General features: G+C 41.0%; 1 protein-coding gene across 6 annotated transcripts in view; it reads right to left on the bottom strand.

Moving 5' to 3' along the window:
• Positions 1-16,865, bottom strand: part of STPG4 (sperm-tail PG-rich repeat containing 4) — a 64,129-nt gene extending 47,264 nt beyond the window's left edge. For 4 of the 6 annotated variants that reach the window (XM_050754889.1, XM_050754894.1, XM_050754892.1 and 1 more), the window contains exons 1-3: positions 11,918-16,865; positions 9,697-9,756; positions 7,875-8,132 (exon numbers count right to left, since the gene is read on the bottom strand). In XM_050754889.1, the coding sequence (XP_050610846.1) occupies positions 7,875-8,132; positions 9,697-9,756; positions 11,918-11,998 (399 nt within the window). In that variant the 5' untranslated portion in view covers positions 11,999-16,865. The remainder of the gene's footprint in view (positions 1-7,874; positions 8,133-9,696; positions 9,757-11,917) is intronic. The other 2 variants (XM_050754890.1, XM_050754891.1) reach the window with 2 other exon arrangements.
• Positions 16,866-16,904: the final 39 nt, after the last annotated feature.

Here is a 16,904-nt window from a genome sequence, read left to right as displayed (position 1 = left end):
TCCCAAAGTGCTGGGATTACAGGCATGAGCCACCATACCTGGCCAACCTCAACATTTTTAATGGTTGCACAGTATGTCATTTTTATGGGTGTATCATTATTTAACTGGCATTGCTGAGTTTAAGGCTATGTGCATTTAGAATGTTGCTAGGTTGCCAAATTGTCCTCTAAAATATTTGCACCAGTTTGTATTCATATAAACAACATATGAGAGTATCTGTTTCTGTATCCCCTTTGCCAATATTGGGTATCAACGTACAGTACTTATATAGCTGATCACCTGATAGGCGAAAATTGTGCCTCACTATTATTCCTCTGTAATTATTAGTTGAAGCCAAGCATTACTTTCTTTTTTAGTAATTGGTGTATCTCTTTGTGAATTGCCAGCTCATGCCCTTTGCTCATTTTTTGTTTGTTTGTTTGAGACGGAATCTCACATTGTCACCCAGGCTGGAGTGCAGTGGCGCGATCTTGGCTCACTGCAAGCTCTGCCTCCTGGATTCACGCCATTCTCCTGCATCAGCCTCCCGAACAGCTGGGACTACAGGCATGCGCCACCACGCCTGGCTAACTTGTTTTTGGATTTTTAGTAGAGTTGAGTTTTCACCGTGTTAGCCAAGATGGTCTTGATCTCATGACCTCATGATCTGCCCGCCTCGGCCTCCCAAAGTGCTGGGATTACATGCGTGAGCCACCATGCCTGACCACCCTTTGCTCATTTTTAACCAGAATATTTATTTTAATTGGATTGTAAAAGACCATGACTCATTTTCACCATTTGATGCAAGTGATAAAGCCAGTTAGTGATCAGCATTTTCTGGAAACTCCCTTGCATCTTCACAGTGGTAGTACTCTACATTTTTTTGCATTGACCGACCTTGTTCAGTAATGATTCACTGGCTACAGGCTGAGACAGCATCACCATCTTCTCCCTGTCCCATTCATTGTAGATAGATTCTGGAACCATGCTCTGACTGGCACAGTTTAAACTGACTTCAGGTTGTCCTGAAGTAACCCTAGCATGTTGATTTCAAGTTTATACTTTAAACTCCTCCATGTAAGTCATTAGATCCATGTTTCTAGTTGAAAATATAAATGATGCATTTCAAATGGTAATGGACTTCTACTCTGCAAAGTAGAGTTGCAGAATAGGACAACCTGTCTCTAGGACTTTGGGCAATGCATCTGGAAAGATACAGACTTCCATACATCCTTTCCTTAACAATTCCACTCTATGACTAGCCATAGGGGATGGTCGAATATATTAGGATATGTCCATATACAAGAACACTATGCAGCTATTAAAAATGATGTATAGACTGGACATGGTGGCTTACACTTGTCATCCCAGCACTTGGGGAAGCTGAGGCAGGAGGACTGCTTGAGTCCAGGAGTTTAAAACCAGCCTGGGTAACACAGTAAGACCCTGACTCTATAAAATAAATAAACAAATGTATAAATACATAAAAATAAATGATGTGTAAAGAATACATGATGGTATGAAAAAAATTCATAATATATTTCTAAAAAGAAGAAATTCTGGTTTCTGCAAATGACATGCTAGGTTATTTATTTGGGCGATTAACCTTCCCACTGCTGCCAACTAGAAATGAAAGGTAAAATATTAAAAACAAACAAACAAAAGAGGTTTTTTGTTTTTTTGAGAGAGAGTCTCGCTCTGTCGCCCAGGCTGGAGTGTAGTGTCGTGATCTCAGCTCACTGCAAGCTCTGCCTCCCGGGTTCAAGTGATTCTCCTGCCTCAGCCTCCCGAGTAGCTGGGACTACAAGCACCCGCCAACATGCCCGGCTAATTTTTTGTATTTTTATTAGAGACGGGGTTTCACTGTGTTAGCCAGGAAGGTCTTGATCTCTTGACCTCGTGATCCACCCGCCTTGGCCTCCCAAAGTGCTGGGATTACAGGCATGAGCCACCGTGCCTGGCTACAGAAGAGTTTTTAAAAAGATACGGAATTGCCAACAATATAGTAGGAAACTATATGATCCTAAACCAAAAGGCAACAAGAAGCCAAGAAGGTAAGTGGCCCAATTTTGTCTAGAGGATGTTTGCTGGTCCAGACTAAATTCAACAGAATGCAGCAGAGTTTAAAAGAACTTCAGAGCCCTGGAAGAATCCAGGGGTCAAAGCCTGGGCCTATTCATGATAAACAGAGGAAGGAGTCTAATGGGAGATACCCACTGGAATTTGAGACCCTAGAAGGGTAATTCCTGAAAGTAAACTCTCCCACTTCACTCCATTGCCAAGGGGACTGCAGAGAGTTGCCTTGGTACTAAGCAAGAATTGGGAAGGAGAAGAAACCCATCCCTGAGAGAGTATAACCATGGGCTGTCCCTTTCATGAATTCCAGCCCAAATTCACAATGCTAGGGTGATCCAAGAGGACATAAACACTGGATTTTGAGTTGTACCAGACTAGTAGCCCCCCTAAATATTAACAGAAGCAAAAGCAAACCTTAGGCCTTGGGGAATTCACAAAAATACATTTTCAAGAGTAATGAGCAATACACAGTTAAAGACAATCACATACACATAAGAAAACAAAATGAGTAAGGCCCAGTCAGATTTCAGGTATTTGAATAATCATTAATTCATTCACAGATTCAACTAATATTAATCATCAGACACTGTTCTAGACAGTATAATAATGAGCAAAACAGATAAATATTCATGTACTCATAAAACTTCATTCATGGGAGAAGGCAGGTTAACAAATAATCAATGTAAAGTGCAAGTAAATTATATAGTACACTTGACAGCTATAGATGCCAAGAAAAAAATATAAGAGCCACACAGGGAAGATCTGAAGCATTGAATAGTAAATTTAAATGAGGCTCATTGAGAACATGACACTTGAACAAAGACTTGAAGAAGGACAGAGAGTAGGCCATCCAGATATCTTGGATAAGAGTATCCCAGAAAAAGGGTACAGTGAAAATACCTTGAGGTTGGAGCGTGAGTGGTAAGTTCAAGATACAGCCAGAAGGACAAGTGGGTCAGGAAGAGAGTGACAGGGAGTAGTAAGACAAAGTCAAGAATGAAGACAGTTCACAATATCCCTGCTGGCCTTGAGAAAAACCACTCAGAGATCACACTCACTATCATATTGCTTTAACCTAGTGGTTCTGAACCAGGAGCATGGCAATGTCTAGAGACATTTTTGGTTGTTACAAGTGGAAGAGTAGATTGCTAATGATACTTAATGAGTAGAGGCCAGGTGCTACAATGCACAAAACAGCACCCCCCACCACCCAATCACAACAAAGATTTATCCTGCCTAAAATGTCAGCAGTGCCAAGCTTCACAAACCCAGGATTAAACATACCGATGGATAAATCAAAAAGGGAATTGACCACAGTGGCTCACTCCTGTCATCTCAGCACTTTGGGAGGCCAAGGCAGGAGGACTGCTTGAGCCCAGGAGTTTGAGACCAGCCTGGGCAACATAGTGGGACCCCATCTCTACAGGAAAAAAAAAAAAAAAAGAATTGGATATACAAGTTTGAAATTCAAGAAAAAAATCTAGGTGGCAGATATAAATTTGGTAATCACCAACAAATAGATGGTGTTCATAACCTTGACTGAGACTGGATGAGATCACCATTCAGGGAATGAGCAGAGATGGAGCAGAGGTTTGAGTGCCTGGGGCACTCCAAGATGGAGATGAGGGAAGAGCAGAGATGGCAAAAAATGGCTGAGAAGAAAAACCAAAAATGAGGATGGGGGAGGAAGCATAGGAGGTTTGAAAAGAGGGGAGAGTGGCTGGGTGCGTGACTCATGCCTGTAATCCCAGCACTTTGCGGGGATGAGGCGGGAGGATCACTGGAGCTCAGGAGTTTGAGACCAGCCTGGGCAACAAAATGAGACCGCCTCTTCTAAAAATTTAAAAAATTATCCAGGCATGGTGGCTGGTGCGTGCCTGTAGTCCCAGCTATTCAGGAAGCTGAGGGGGAGGATAGCTTGAGCCTGGGGAATTGAGGCTGCAGTGAGCTATGATTGTGCCACTATACTGTAGCCTTGGTGACAGTGTTATAAATAAATAAATAAATAGGATATACAAGATAAAACCACCCAAGAGAATGGAAAAGTAAACGGACTAGAGAAGTCCATTCAGTGCCCATTAGAGGTGAAGAATTTAGCATGAGACCAGTCATGCAGCTACATGGATGCAGGTACTAATACAAAGAGAGACGTAACCAGGGTTGTGGCTTTGCCAAACAAGTAAAAGATGAGCAGTTAGAGGCAAGGGAATTGACAGTGTATGCAGGGAATAACTATAATGATTAACTATGGGATTGGAGCTTTGCAAGGAAGAAGGGGGTTGAGACGTAGTGAAAAGGTGGGAGAATCAATAGATTAGGATTGTAGCCTGCGGGGAATGGAGAAATTGTTAGGATTGGTATATTAGAGAGTGGGATTCATGTACAGATTGTAGAGTTGAAATTCTTGGTCTTGAAAAACATCTAAGGAGTGAGTGGCTGAGGTAGCGGAAAGTTCAAGAAACTGAGAAGCCAGGTTGTTGAAAGATCATCTATGTGTGTGTTGAAATTATTATATGAGTAGTGAAAAGAGTGATAGTGAGGGAAGGGGGCTAGTATCAAGGAATAAGGGGAGTAACCCAGGGGTCAGTGGAGGACTACAACACTAGTGGGAAAAGCAGGTCATAAAACTGTACATATGGAGAAGGTGGTCCCGTTTGTGTACATATATTCTACAATGTGAATATATTATTTATCTGTTAAGATAAAGGTTATTAGAAAAATTACGGAGCCACCTCGAATCTTCTTTGAAAAGGGCCAAATATAGATAAGTATATGCATGTACACACACACATTCAAATACCTATATATTCCTTTTTTTTTTTTTGAGACAGGGTCTTGCTCTGTTGCGCAGGCTGGAGGGCAGTGGCACAATCTCAATTCACTGTACCCTCCACCTCCCGGGTTCAAGCAATTCTCGTGCCTCGGCCTCCCAAGTAGCTGGGATTACAGACCTGTGCCACACTGCCCAGCTAATTTTTTAATTTTTCTTATAGTAGAGATGGGGTTTCACCCTGCTGGCCAGGCTAGTCTCGAACTCCTGGCCTCAAGTGATCCACCTGTCTTGGCCTCCCAAAGTGCTGGGATTATAGGTGTGAGCCACTGCACATAGCCCATATATATATATATATATGCTTAATAAGACTCTTTAGTAGGGGTGACAGGGTTGAAAAACTAACTATTTGGTACTAATAGCCACTCAGCACTTGGGTGATGGGATCAATCGTACCCCAAACCTCAACATCATGGAATATACACGGGTAACAAACCTGCACATTCAAACCTGAATCTCAAATAGATTCAAACCTGAATCTAAAATAAAAGTTGAAAAAAAAAATAGAAAGGGTCTTCAGTGTAGATTCTCGAGTTGAGTTACATGCCTCAGAATAAAGATACTAAAAATAGTGAAAACTTTATTGCAAATAAAAAGCAGCCACTGAAAGATATAAAATGAATATTCTGTGAAAAATCATAAAATTTGAGAATGCTGTTCTAGCTTAATGAATAATAATATATACTATATCTACCCCAAATTCAAATTATTCTGAGTTCTGCTACTAAAATATTAGAATTTTGAATTTTACTGGTGAGTAAACAATGTTTATCTTTCTCCTTGTGAACATATATATCTTTGAAATAGAAAATTAGAAAAACACTGAATCTTTCCAGTTTCTAGAGTTTAAACCTTTGTAGAAGGTGGAGAGGAAAGAAGAAAGTAACAGAAAAACTATGTTTTCAGGGGGTTTTATCCATCCTCCTAAGTAAGCCAAATTCTTTTGGTCTTTTAAAATTTTTAGTTTTGAGTAACTCCAACCTTGTATGTTTTCTCCTTTCAACACTGGGCCTTTAGCTGATTTTCAGGGACTTGTAAAAGCGAGAAGAGAGGAAGCAGAAAAGAAAATGTCAGAAGAGAATAAGAAAGAAAGACTCTGCATTTGAGATAACCAGAACAATTTCACATGTAGCCTGGTTACCTGGTAGCAAGCCATAAAGGTGCTAGTATAATTTACAGTTTGTATGCAACCACTGAAGCAAACAGGATAAGATATACCCAATGAACACTTACCATTCTGTTCTGTTTCAAAGCTATAGTTTGCAAAGTAGTAGAAAGGTTTGATTTGACATGTGTTCATCCTGCTGAAAATTTGGTATCCACTTTAGTAATTACAACCCCTTGTACTTAATTCAACCTCTGGCTGTAATACATTTCTCTCAGGTTATCACAATAATATTCTGATGAAGTTACGAAGATTGATACTATTATTCGCTTCTTTATAAATGGGAAATATTAATGCACAGAGAACTGAGACAAGTACCCAAAGTCCCAAGTTAACGAAGTCCAAGTCACAACTCTATCCCTTGAACAGACCGTGTTCCTGACATTTCCATGCCTTCAACAATGCTATACTCCTCCCTTGAAATACCTCCTCTGGATTCCATCTCCCCAAACCCTGCCCCTCATTCAAGGTGAGGGGCACATGGTAGACTGGAAAGAGGACTAAATTTTGTCCTAAAGAGGACTGCATAAATTTTGGTGCAGAAGCCCTCAGTAAAAAGTGCTGCTTCACCTACTTAAGTATTAGCAATGTGCCTTTGGACAAGTTACTTAGTCTCTACTCACCTTAGTTTTCTTGCATGTAAAATGAAGTTAATATCTGTTCTACCTATTTCAGAATGCTTAAGAAGGAAGCAATTAAGATAATATACATGGAAGCCCGTAGTAAACCATTAAGAGCCATGTATTATACATGGCTCTTCACTAATACATAAAAGACATATATTAGTGAAGGTCCAGTTAAGTTCTACTTAAGCCATGGAGCTTTCCAGCCTTTTAATCCAGCCTTCTTTGGCACTTGAACTCTCCTTTGGCATTTTCAGCTCCACTATTCATCTGCGCACTTGATAAACTTTGTCCTGTATTGTTGCTTAAATACCTCCGGGTCAGGAACATCTTCCTTCCACAGAGCCTAGTGCAGGGCTGTGAGCTCAGTAGTGCTCTTTATTATCAATGCTACGAACAAACTGGTGGAGCTTAGAAGCTGACCCTCCTGGGACCACGTGCTCACTACTTTTCTTTTTTTTTTTTAATTAAAAAAAATATTTTTAGAGACAGCATATCACTCTGTCACCCAGGCTGGGGTACAGTCGCATAATCATAGCTCACTGCAGCCTCAAACTCCCAGGCTCAAGGGATCCTCCTGCCCTGACTTCCTAAGTAGCTCAATTTTTTTTTTTTTAAAGAGTTGAGGTCTTGTTATATTGCCCAGGCTGATCTACAACTCCTGGGCTCAAGTGATCCTCCTACCTCAGCTTCCATAGTAGTTGGGACCACAGGCATGCGCTACTACACCTGGCTATTTTTCTTTATTTTTTGTAGAGATGGGTCATTTCTAAGTTTTTAAAAGCTTCCCTATAGAGTGTAGTTATATTTATGCTCTAATAAGGATACGTCCAGAGGGGCAGGGTTTTCTCTTTAAAAGAAGAGGGTTCACCACATATACTGCTTGAAGAGATCAGAGCATAGCCCAGTGACAGATAAGATCCTAGGGGCTCTCCAGGCTAGGGGAATCCCACCAAGAGTTGCCCAAGAGGGAAACATTTCTCCCCATGTACTCCCCTTAGATTAAGAAGACATTACAGGGAAAAATCTTGCTGGAAACATTTGCAAATCAGGCAGTCCTTGTTTGATTTCTATAGGAAATAAGACATCTTAAAAGTTTTCCATTTCTCCTGGGGGAAGATATACTCTATGTATAAAAATACTTTCCTTAGGGGCTCTTAGTAGCTTTCCCACACAAAGCAATCTGCTAGTAGTGCTTTACCTGATCTTTGTCAACTAGTGTGCTGGGGCTTGGCCGTGGTTTGTCTTTGAATGAGTAAGTAGCCGCTTGCTTCTTTAACAGGTCCAGGAAGCCAGGAGGCATATACTGCGGAAGATCATTTAGGACTGGATTGTTCCTTTGCACAAGAGGTGGTTTTTTCCTTCCTTCGTTTTTAAAATTGTAGGTTGCTATCACTGGATTTAACAGGGATTCTTCAATAAAAGTTTTCAAGTGGTAAGTGCCAGGTATAGGAGTATTCTGTGGAAAATTGACATCAGTTTTAAGATTGTATAAACACGTAACTTCTCCTAAAACACCATTCTTGGATGGGAAGCCCCCAAGTAACATTTCTCTTTGTTTTCAAGTTTAATGAAATTGTATCAAATACAGTAAACACTCTTGACAGAAGAGTATTTCAAAATCATGATTATTTCCTTTCTGAAATAATTGCTGAATTATAGCAAATGGGTTAGAGTTGAAATTTAACTTTTTTTTTAATATATATTTTTAGTAGAGACAGGGTTTCACCATGTTAGCTAGGATGGTCTAGATCTCCTGACCTCGTGATCTACCCGCATTGGCCTCCCAAAGTGCTGGGATTACAGGCATGAGCCACCGTGCCCGGCCGAAATTTAACTTTTTAGAAGGCAACTTTGGTGATTCAACTTTGGGATTCAACCTTGACTATGAATCTCAGACCTCTAGTGAGACCACTCAGGATAGTTTCTTGGCTAACTAGAAACTATCCTACATCTGTTTAGCCAATACTGTGTTTCTCTCTAGCCCTCAAGTGGGAAGCTAAAGGATAATGACATGAGACCAGGATAAACTGGCAGAGCATATGGCCTAGTTAGTCCAATAAGAGGTTTGGTACTTTCAAATTACAACCAGTGTGGCTGAATGGCCAGAACTGAACGTTTAGTCACTGCTGCTTTTGTGGCCATCTTTCCACTAAGCACTCAGCTCAGTTCTGCCATTAAAATTACTGCAATTCCAAGAAGACTTTGACCCATGAAGTTCCTCTATTATTGAAGGGCATTGACAGAAAATATATCTGTAATATAGAAATTCTCTGGAGAGGGGGATCTTCTGGTAATTTTTCTTCCATATATTACCATTTTGCTTTCACATCATATTGACCATATTAAGGACCATTTGCATAAGGTCTATACCATATAAAATAAAAACTGAAACCAAAACACCTTTCCAGAATGCATGCTTTTTTTGTTTTGCAATCTCACCCAGATCATAAGATCATAGGTTAGCCTTATCTAGATGTTCTGTAAAGCACCTAGATTTCTAGAATTGTTTAACTTTTCCAAGCTTCTATTGCATTCAAAATTAAGTTAGTTTCTCATTCATATGCTGACACTAAAATTTTAAGTATGAAATGAGGTCCATGCAGATCTGAACAATTACTGTTTTCTTCAATTAAGTGTTAGTCTTAAAAGGTATAACGGCCGGGCGCGGTGGCTCAAGCCTGTAATCCCAGCACTTTGGGAGGCCGAGATGGGCGGATCACGAGGTCAGGAGATCGAGACCATCCTGGCTAACACGGTGAAACCCCGTCTCTACTAAGAAACACAAAAAATAGCCGGGCGAGGTGGCAGCGCCTGTAGTCCCAGCTACTCGGGAGGCTGAGGCCGGAGAATGGCATGAACCCGGGAGGCGGAGCTTGCAGTGAGCTGAGATCCGGCCACTGCACTCCAGCCTGGGCTACAGAGCGAGACTCCGTCTCAAAAAACAAAAAAAAAGTATAACGGATTAAAATATTAATGGAATAGGAATAATGTGAATAGGAAAGACTGAACAATGTACATACTGTTAATGCTATTCTCCACCATCCTTCTCTTTCAAAAGAGGAAGTCTTTCGGGCTGGTTTCTATTAACAAACACAAAGTATGCTTATTCATTTGAGAGGTGATCCCTTGAAATTAAATATGTTATAAAACATTTGTTTGAAGAAATTCACACCCATACCCAACTGACAAGGCTTCATTAAAATAAAAGCTACATAATAATAAATTTGCCCATTTTCCTTAAATTGTTATTTTATGATCTTAAGTCCTTTCAAATAACTAAATTCTCTTTGATAAAATTAGAGTAATAAACATTCGCATCTTACAGAGATGTTGTACATATATTAAATGTGATGAAATGTGGTGTTCTTAGGAAGAAAAGAGTTGGGCTTGAAGCCAGACAGACTTAGGTTGGAACTCAGCTCTGCCACTTACCGCTAGGTGCACTGGGTAAGTTACTCAACTCTCATGCTTCCTCACAGTAGTATAAAAATAAGGCACTACCAGAGTTGCCATGAGAATAAAGCATTGTATGGCAGATGTGGTGGCTCACACCTGTAATCCCAGCACTTTGGGAGGCCAACTTGGGTGGATCACTTGAGGCCAGGAGTTTAAGACCAGCCTGGCCAACATGGTAAAACCCTGTCTGTACTAAAAATACAAAAAAATTAGCTGGGCGTGCTGGCACATGCCTGTAATCCCTACTCAGAAGGCTGTAATCCCTACTCAGGAGGCTGAGGCACGAGAATCACTTGAACTTGGGAGGCGGAGGTTGCAGTGGGCTGAGATCATGTCACTGCAACTCCAGCCTGGGCGACAAAGCGAGAAGCCACCTCAGGGGAAAAAAAAAAGAGTAAGGCATTGTACATATAAAGACTTGCATCTACAATCAGTGCTCAATAAATGTAGCTTTAATTTTTAACATCTCATCTGCCAAATTAAGAAGCAGATTATTTTGGTATTCCTCAGTTTCCAAGGAAGCTGTTGTCTTCATATTTAGTACTCTATACCCATTCATCCATTATTATTTCATATTTATTTCAGCCCACTGTCCACAGAACACAACCGTTTAGTATATTCCTTTTGTGCTGTTTGTCCTAGGTAAAATCATTAATATGTTGAGTTCCCCTTTCATTTATAATGCCTTTATTACTATAAAATATAGGTCGTCAAGCAAGACTGCATTAAAAGTAATAATCTAATCAGTAAAACTGATATAATTCATTCTTCCTGTCTAGTAACTTAAATCTACTGTACTTATGAGTACCACTGGGTTTTATTTAATTATGATATATGTGAATTTCTCTAAAAAACATTGTCTCATGCACACTGCTAAAGCTGAGCTTCTTCCTTGATACTTCTTCGTGAGATTTATGTTGAATCTTCTCTGTGGCACTTTTATAGTCACAGAAATTAAACTTTCTCAGGCAGGTCAAGACAGGTCTCCCACCCCTACCCCAGAATAAGGAAAATGAGATGGGAAGGAGAGGGGAAAAAACATGATCAATCTAATGGAAGACAATTGGCAGCTGCTGTTTTGTTTTGCCCAAGACAGGTGATCTAAATTCCACTTATCTACCATTTTAAATTCACTCTAAGGGGAAAGATAAAAGATTAGGTTAAACAACCCTCACCCACATTTATTTAAAAACGTAACAAAGGCCAGGCATGGCGGTGCACGCCTGTAAGCCCAGCTACGCGGGAGGCTGAGGCAGGAGAATCCCTTGAACCCGGGAGGTGGAGGTTGCAGTCAGCCGAGATCACACCGCTGCACTCCTGCCTGGGTGACAGATCGAGACTCCAAAAGAAAAATGTAGCAAAGGTAGCTTCAAATATTTTTATACATACTAAAGTAGGAGGCGGAGCAAAACGTGTCTAGTAAGACCACAGAAGGAAAAACCCAGTCTTCCAGCAGATGGAGCGGAGAGGGAAAGAAATCCAATCACCATACTAAACCAGTTGTCCAGTTTAATTAGTAGTGGGAAGAAGGGAAAAATACAGAAAACAAAGGGCGAAGAAGAAAAAAGGAAGAAGCAAGGCGAAAAGAAAGAAAACAAAGGAAATGTCCAATAAAGACCAGGAAGGAAGGTCCGCAGGTGGAGACGTACGTGAGGGCAGGGAGAGAAGGGTAGGAAGAGGGAACCAGAAGAGCACGAAGGCCTGGGATTAGAGAGCGGTGGGAAAAGGGCAGCGGGCCTGGTGAGGGGAGCAGGAGCCAGGCCGGCAAGGGGCAGACGATCTTACCGAGGCTGTGATGAACGATTCTCCACGCACCAGGTCCTCCCTTAGTGTGGTGGAGGCGGTGGCGACGGCTGGCTGGTCCATGGTGGCCTCCTCTCTCCTTAGGCTGAGCCTGGCGTCCGGTTGCTAGGAGGCGGGTGTGGCCCGCGGGCTCCGCGCGCGCGCGCTGGGACCGCCAGATTTATCTTTAGTGCTGGGGGAAGGGAAGCGGGCACGCACTTTGAGGTCCCGCGCGAAGACCTGCGCAGAGGAAAACCCTAGAAAAGAGACGGTTAAGAACGCATGTGAGAAGAAAATCTAGAGGGCTCTGGAGTTGCCAGAGAGCCCTCGGGTAAGGATCTGCGAAAAGGGAGGCTTGTTAAGGGCTTGAGCGTACCCACAATCTTCATCAGTTCCGTTCCAGTCCACCCCCAATCACACACCCGACAGGGAGGCAGTGTGCTTGGTAGGCATACTTACAGAAATCTGCCTTAGCATCCACTTTCTAAGGTTGTTTCTAAGCTCCTCCAAATAGAAACTCTGGGGCTGACTTCTCTTGTCTCTGACTTGCAGAGTGGAGTGAGCACAAGACACAGCGGGTTTCAATAGCTGTGAAACCACAGACCACCCCATTCTTCTCAGTATAGACCCTTTTTATTGTCAGCCTCTCTAATCTGTACCTTCTTTTTAACCTAGGAACATTCTCACCTTTAAAAACACACCCTCCACAACTTAATTTCATTTTATACAGTACCTACTGTATTCCCGGGACTTCACACACGTTATTTAATCTTCACACCAACCCTACAAAGTAGGTATTAGTCCCATTTTCTGGATGAGGAAACACAGGTTTCCTTGGACGTTTAGCACAGTTCACTCAGCATCACACACAAATGGCAGAACCAGAATTAAAATCCAAACCTGACTCTAGAGCTCCACTGCCCTATACCACGAAGTTTCTGCTTCCCTTTACAAACTTTCAAGACTAATATGGACTCTTTTCTCACTTCCCATACTTTCCTAAAAACATCTTAATCTGGCCTGCACACAACTTTTAATTAAAATTGCACTTCAACTCACCAGTGATCCAAGTGCCAAATCCAATGGGGATTTTCAGCTCTTATGAAACTTGGCCTTCAATTTTCATTGCTGCACTGATTATTCCCTCATTCTTGAATCACTCTCCTCCCTTGACTACCAGGACTTGGACGCTGGTTGCATATGCTGACTTATTCTGTGCTTGTTTCCTTGTCTATAGAGAAGGGGTTAATAAAATTGGTACCTATCCACATAGGTTATAAAAAAGATTAACTTGAAATGTTTACAGCCATGTCTGGCAAATGCAGTCAGTAAATGTGAGTTGTCATTACCTTTAGGACAAAAGCAACATTTACAATCCAATCTCTCACTTTTCTCTTTTTTTTTTTTTTTTTGGAAACGAAGTCTCACTGTGTTGCCCAGGTTGGAGTGCAGTGGCACAATCTCAGCTCACTGCAACCTCGGCTTCCAGAGTAGCTGGGACTACAGGCGCCCGCCACCACACCCAGCAAATTTTTGTATTTTTAGTAGAGACAGGGTTTCACCATATTGGTCAGGCTGGTCTTGAACTCCTGACCTCGCGATCCACCCACCTCGGCCCCCCAAATTATTGAGATTACAGGCATCAGCCACCACGCCCGGCCACTTCTCTCCCTTATTAGGATGGCATGCTCTGCTGTATCATGCTTGCAAAAACCCCAAACATGCCATCTTCACATTTCTATTTGTCTCCACATATGCTAGCTCTTCTGCATGAAATGCTATTCCTTTCTTTGACCACCTGGAAAATCTCAAGTCAACTCCTCTGAGTAGACCTCTAAGCCTAATCCACCAAGTCCCAAAGGACCCCGTGACTATCATTGTTGGAAGATTCCTTTCATGACAAATCGTTTCTCCTCTAATTTTAAACACCCAAAACACGGGGTTGTTTTTTAATTGACCCCTTTGAACACAAGGACTAAAATATTTGTTGAATAAACCACTGACTGGTTTTCCCCTCTAAGTAAACCAAAGACTAGATTACAGCAATGCTTTTCAAAAATTGATATGCATACAAAATATCTGATGATCTTGTTTAAAAAGCAGATTGATTCCAATTCTGAGGCAGGACCTAAGATTCTGCTTTTCCAACAAGCTCCTGGGTGATTCTATGGGTGACTTTTTGAGGAGCAAGAGACTAGAGGACTTCTAGTTTCTTAAAATACTGGGATTCTAAATTCATTTAAGATAGCCTTAACAGGCACTAGGTTTAAAATGAACAACTGAAATTAGAAAGCGAAGAGGCAATACCAAAGTTCTCACAAATGTTAAGAGATTAATCAAGTCCATTCCCTGTGCCTCATTTCATTTTCTTATTTTGGCTGAGCCTGTAAAACTGGCTCAGCAGACTAGGGACTGGTACCCTCGAGACTAAAAGAATATGAAAGGTACAGAGAAGTCCAGAAACCCATACAAGGTGTGACATTAGAGATGGGAACATCTAGATGAGAAAATAGTTTAAGTATCTCAAAAATAGAAACAGCATGGGTCAATGACTTCAAGGACTATCAAAAAGCTGATTAAGCACATAGGATAAACAAAATGTTCCTTTAAGAAAACATTGTCTTATATAGTATCACTAAGATTTATTTCCAGATTATCCTAAGTTTCAGAAAGGGGGAGAGACATTTCTCTAGAGAATACATATCTGTAAGAGCTCAACAGTGCCTGTTATGTATCAGATCTTTAAAATTGTTGCCGTCTTCTAAAAATTTTAGGAAAATACGTTACACCAAGGGTCATATTTAACTGCAATAGTGATGGTTTATTGGGAGAATCATCTAAGAGCAAACATGCCAGACAGTATTATGGTTGGTACAATAGCACAATCCTATTAATATAACACTAATAGTATGGTTAAACTTGAAGGTGGGGCTGGGCGCAGTGGCTCACACCTGTAATCCCAGCACTTTGGGAGGCCAAGGTGGGCGGATCACAAGGTCAGGAGTTCGAGACCAGCCTGGCCAACATAGTAAAACCCCGTCTCTTCTGAAAATACAAAAAATTAACCGGGTGTACTGGCAGGCGCCTGTAATCCCAGCTACTCGGGAGGCTGACGCAGAATTGCTTGAACCCGGGAGGAGGAAGCTGCAGTGGGCTGAAGATTGTGCCACTGCACTCCAGCCCAGACAACAGTGCGGGAGTCCATCTCAAAAAAAAAAAAAAAAAAAAAAAAAAAAAAAAAAAAACTTGAAGGTGATATCACAGTCCTTGTCTATAGAGAAGGGGTTAATAAAATTGGATTACAATAGGATTATGTTGTAGGAAGCACTGGAACTGAGATTTGAACCCAGCTCATTATGACCACAGCTAAATTATACAATCATTCTACACTTGTTTCCTGTAAAATCAAGATGCCAAGACTTCATGACTTTTGTAAAGATTTCAACAATAGAAGTGACCAATTATGACATACAAGAGCCCAAAAAATGTTTCTCCTACATTTGTTGTCCTTGTTATATATACCTTGATATCAATTTATATAAACCTCATTGTTGATACTGGAAAAACACCAATTGACTGCCCAAGTCCCTCATTTTTCAGGGTCATAACTGGTTTAATAGCATACTTAATGGAACACTTAATGCAAATGCCAAGAACAATGCTAAGTGCCTTTCATTATTTCACTTAACTTTTTAAAAAGCCCCACTCATAATCCCAGCACTTTGGATGAGGTGGGAGGATCACTTGAGCCCAGGAGTTCAAGACCAACCTGGGCAACATAATGAGTCCCTGTCTCTACAAAAAAAAAACAACCTTGTTTGGATTTCCTTTCGGCAAAACTTACTACATCCAATTAAGGGGAGTAGAGTACACATCTAAAATCTTCCTATTTAACTGATTACCTGAGTTTCATGTGATACTATCAGGACTATCAGTGCCTGTAACTTCCCTTGCTCTAAAACACACTAATAGTAGTATTAAAATAGTCAATGGGGCAGTAACCTGCCAAATAATGAATTACCCCTGGGAAATTAAAGACCTTGTGGCTATAATAACCAGGTAACAATTATACTCAATGTTTTAATCTTGGCTCTGGTTTGCTATGGAATCTTTCATTAAGCATTTAAAAGGTAGTTTTAAAAAATAAAAACCCTGATAACCACCTTCGGAGTAGCTCAGATTATAGAGAAAGCAATGATAGATGCCAGCAAAAACTAAAACAGGTATAGTCATTGCCAATTTACTCCTAAAGACATCTTTTTTGTAAAATGTTACAGATGGGCAAGCTGAAAATTCTCATCTTATAGAATTAAAAAGCATAATGAATAAAATATTAGCTAATAGAAGTAAAAACTATAAGGATGCTCACCCCAACTAGACTTGTTTTTTTTTTTTAACATGCAAACATTTAAAACATCATTGCACAGCTTAAGTCAACGTGGACAAATGCCAAAGTTGAAAAACATAAAGGTAGGAAACAGTAAATACCTTCTTTATGCCAATTCCCATGCTAGGTACACTTAAGTTTTTGAGTCTTTCATTTGAGCCTTTTGAAGTTGTCAAATACAATCTGGATAAAGAAACAAAACAAAAAACTTGCCCCTCTTTTCCCGTGACTGCCACCATCTTGTTCTGTGGGCACAGAGGGGACCCACAGGTGTTGTGGGCCTAACACAGTAGCACAATATGACAGGCATGGTGGTGGAGGAATGGGCATGCATGATGGCGGCCCCTAAAAAGTGACCACACTAAGCCAGCCCCACAGATCCCCATCTTTTCGGTCTTCCTCCTCGATCTCTCCTTAGTTACACACTCCTTATTTTGTTCCTCTTATTTTCTGTGCTACCCTCCCTCTTTTCTCACTTTTCCAATCCTTTTCTCCTTCCCTTCCCACCTTCACTATTTCTGCCACCCATCTCCATACACTTCCCCACACGAGAAAAAATTATCTAGATTATACCAAGGAGAAACCAATGCCATATTTTATTTT

Source organism: Macaca thibetana, chromosome 13 (genome assembly GCF_024542745.1).
Source record: "Macaca thibetana thibetana isolate TM-01 chromosome 13, ASM2454274v1, whole genome shotgun sequence".
Taxonomy (NCBI): domain Eukaryota; kingdom Metazoa; phylum Chordata; class Mammalia; order Primates; family Cercopithecidae; genus Macaca; species Macaca thibetana.
Note: the sequence above shows the minus strand (reverse complement) of the source record. Positions and strands in the feature narration are given on the sequence as shown.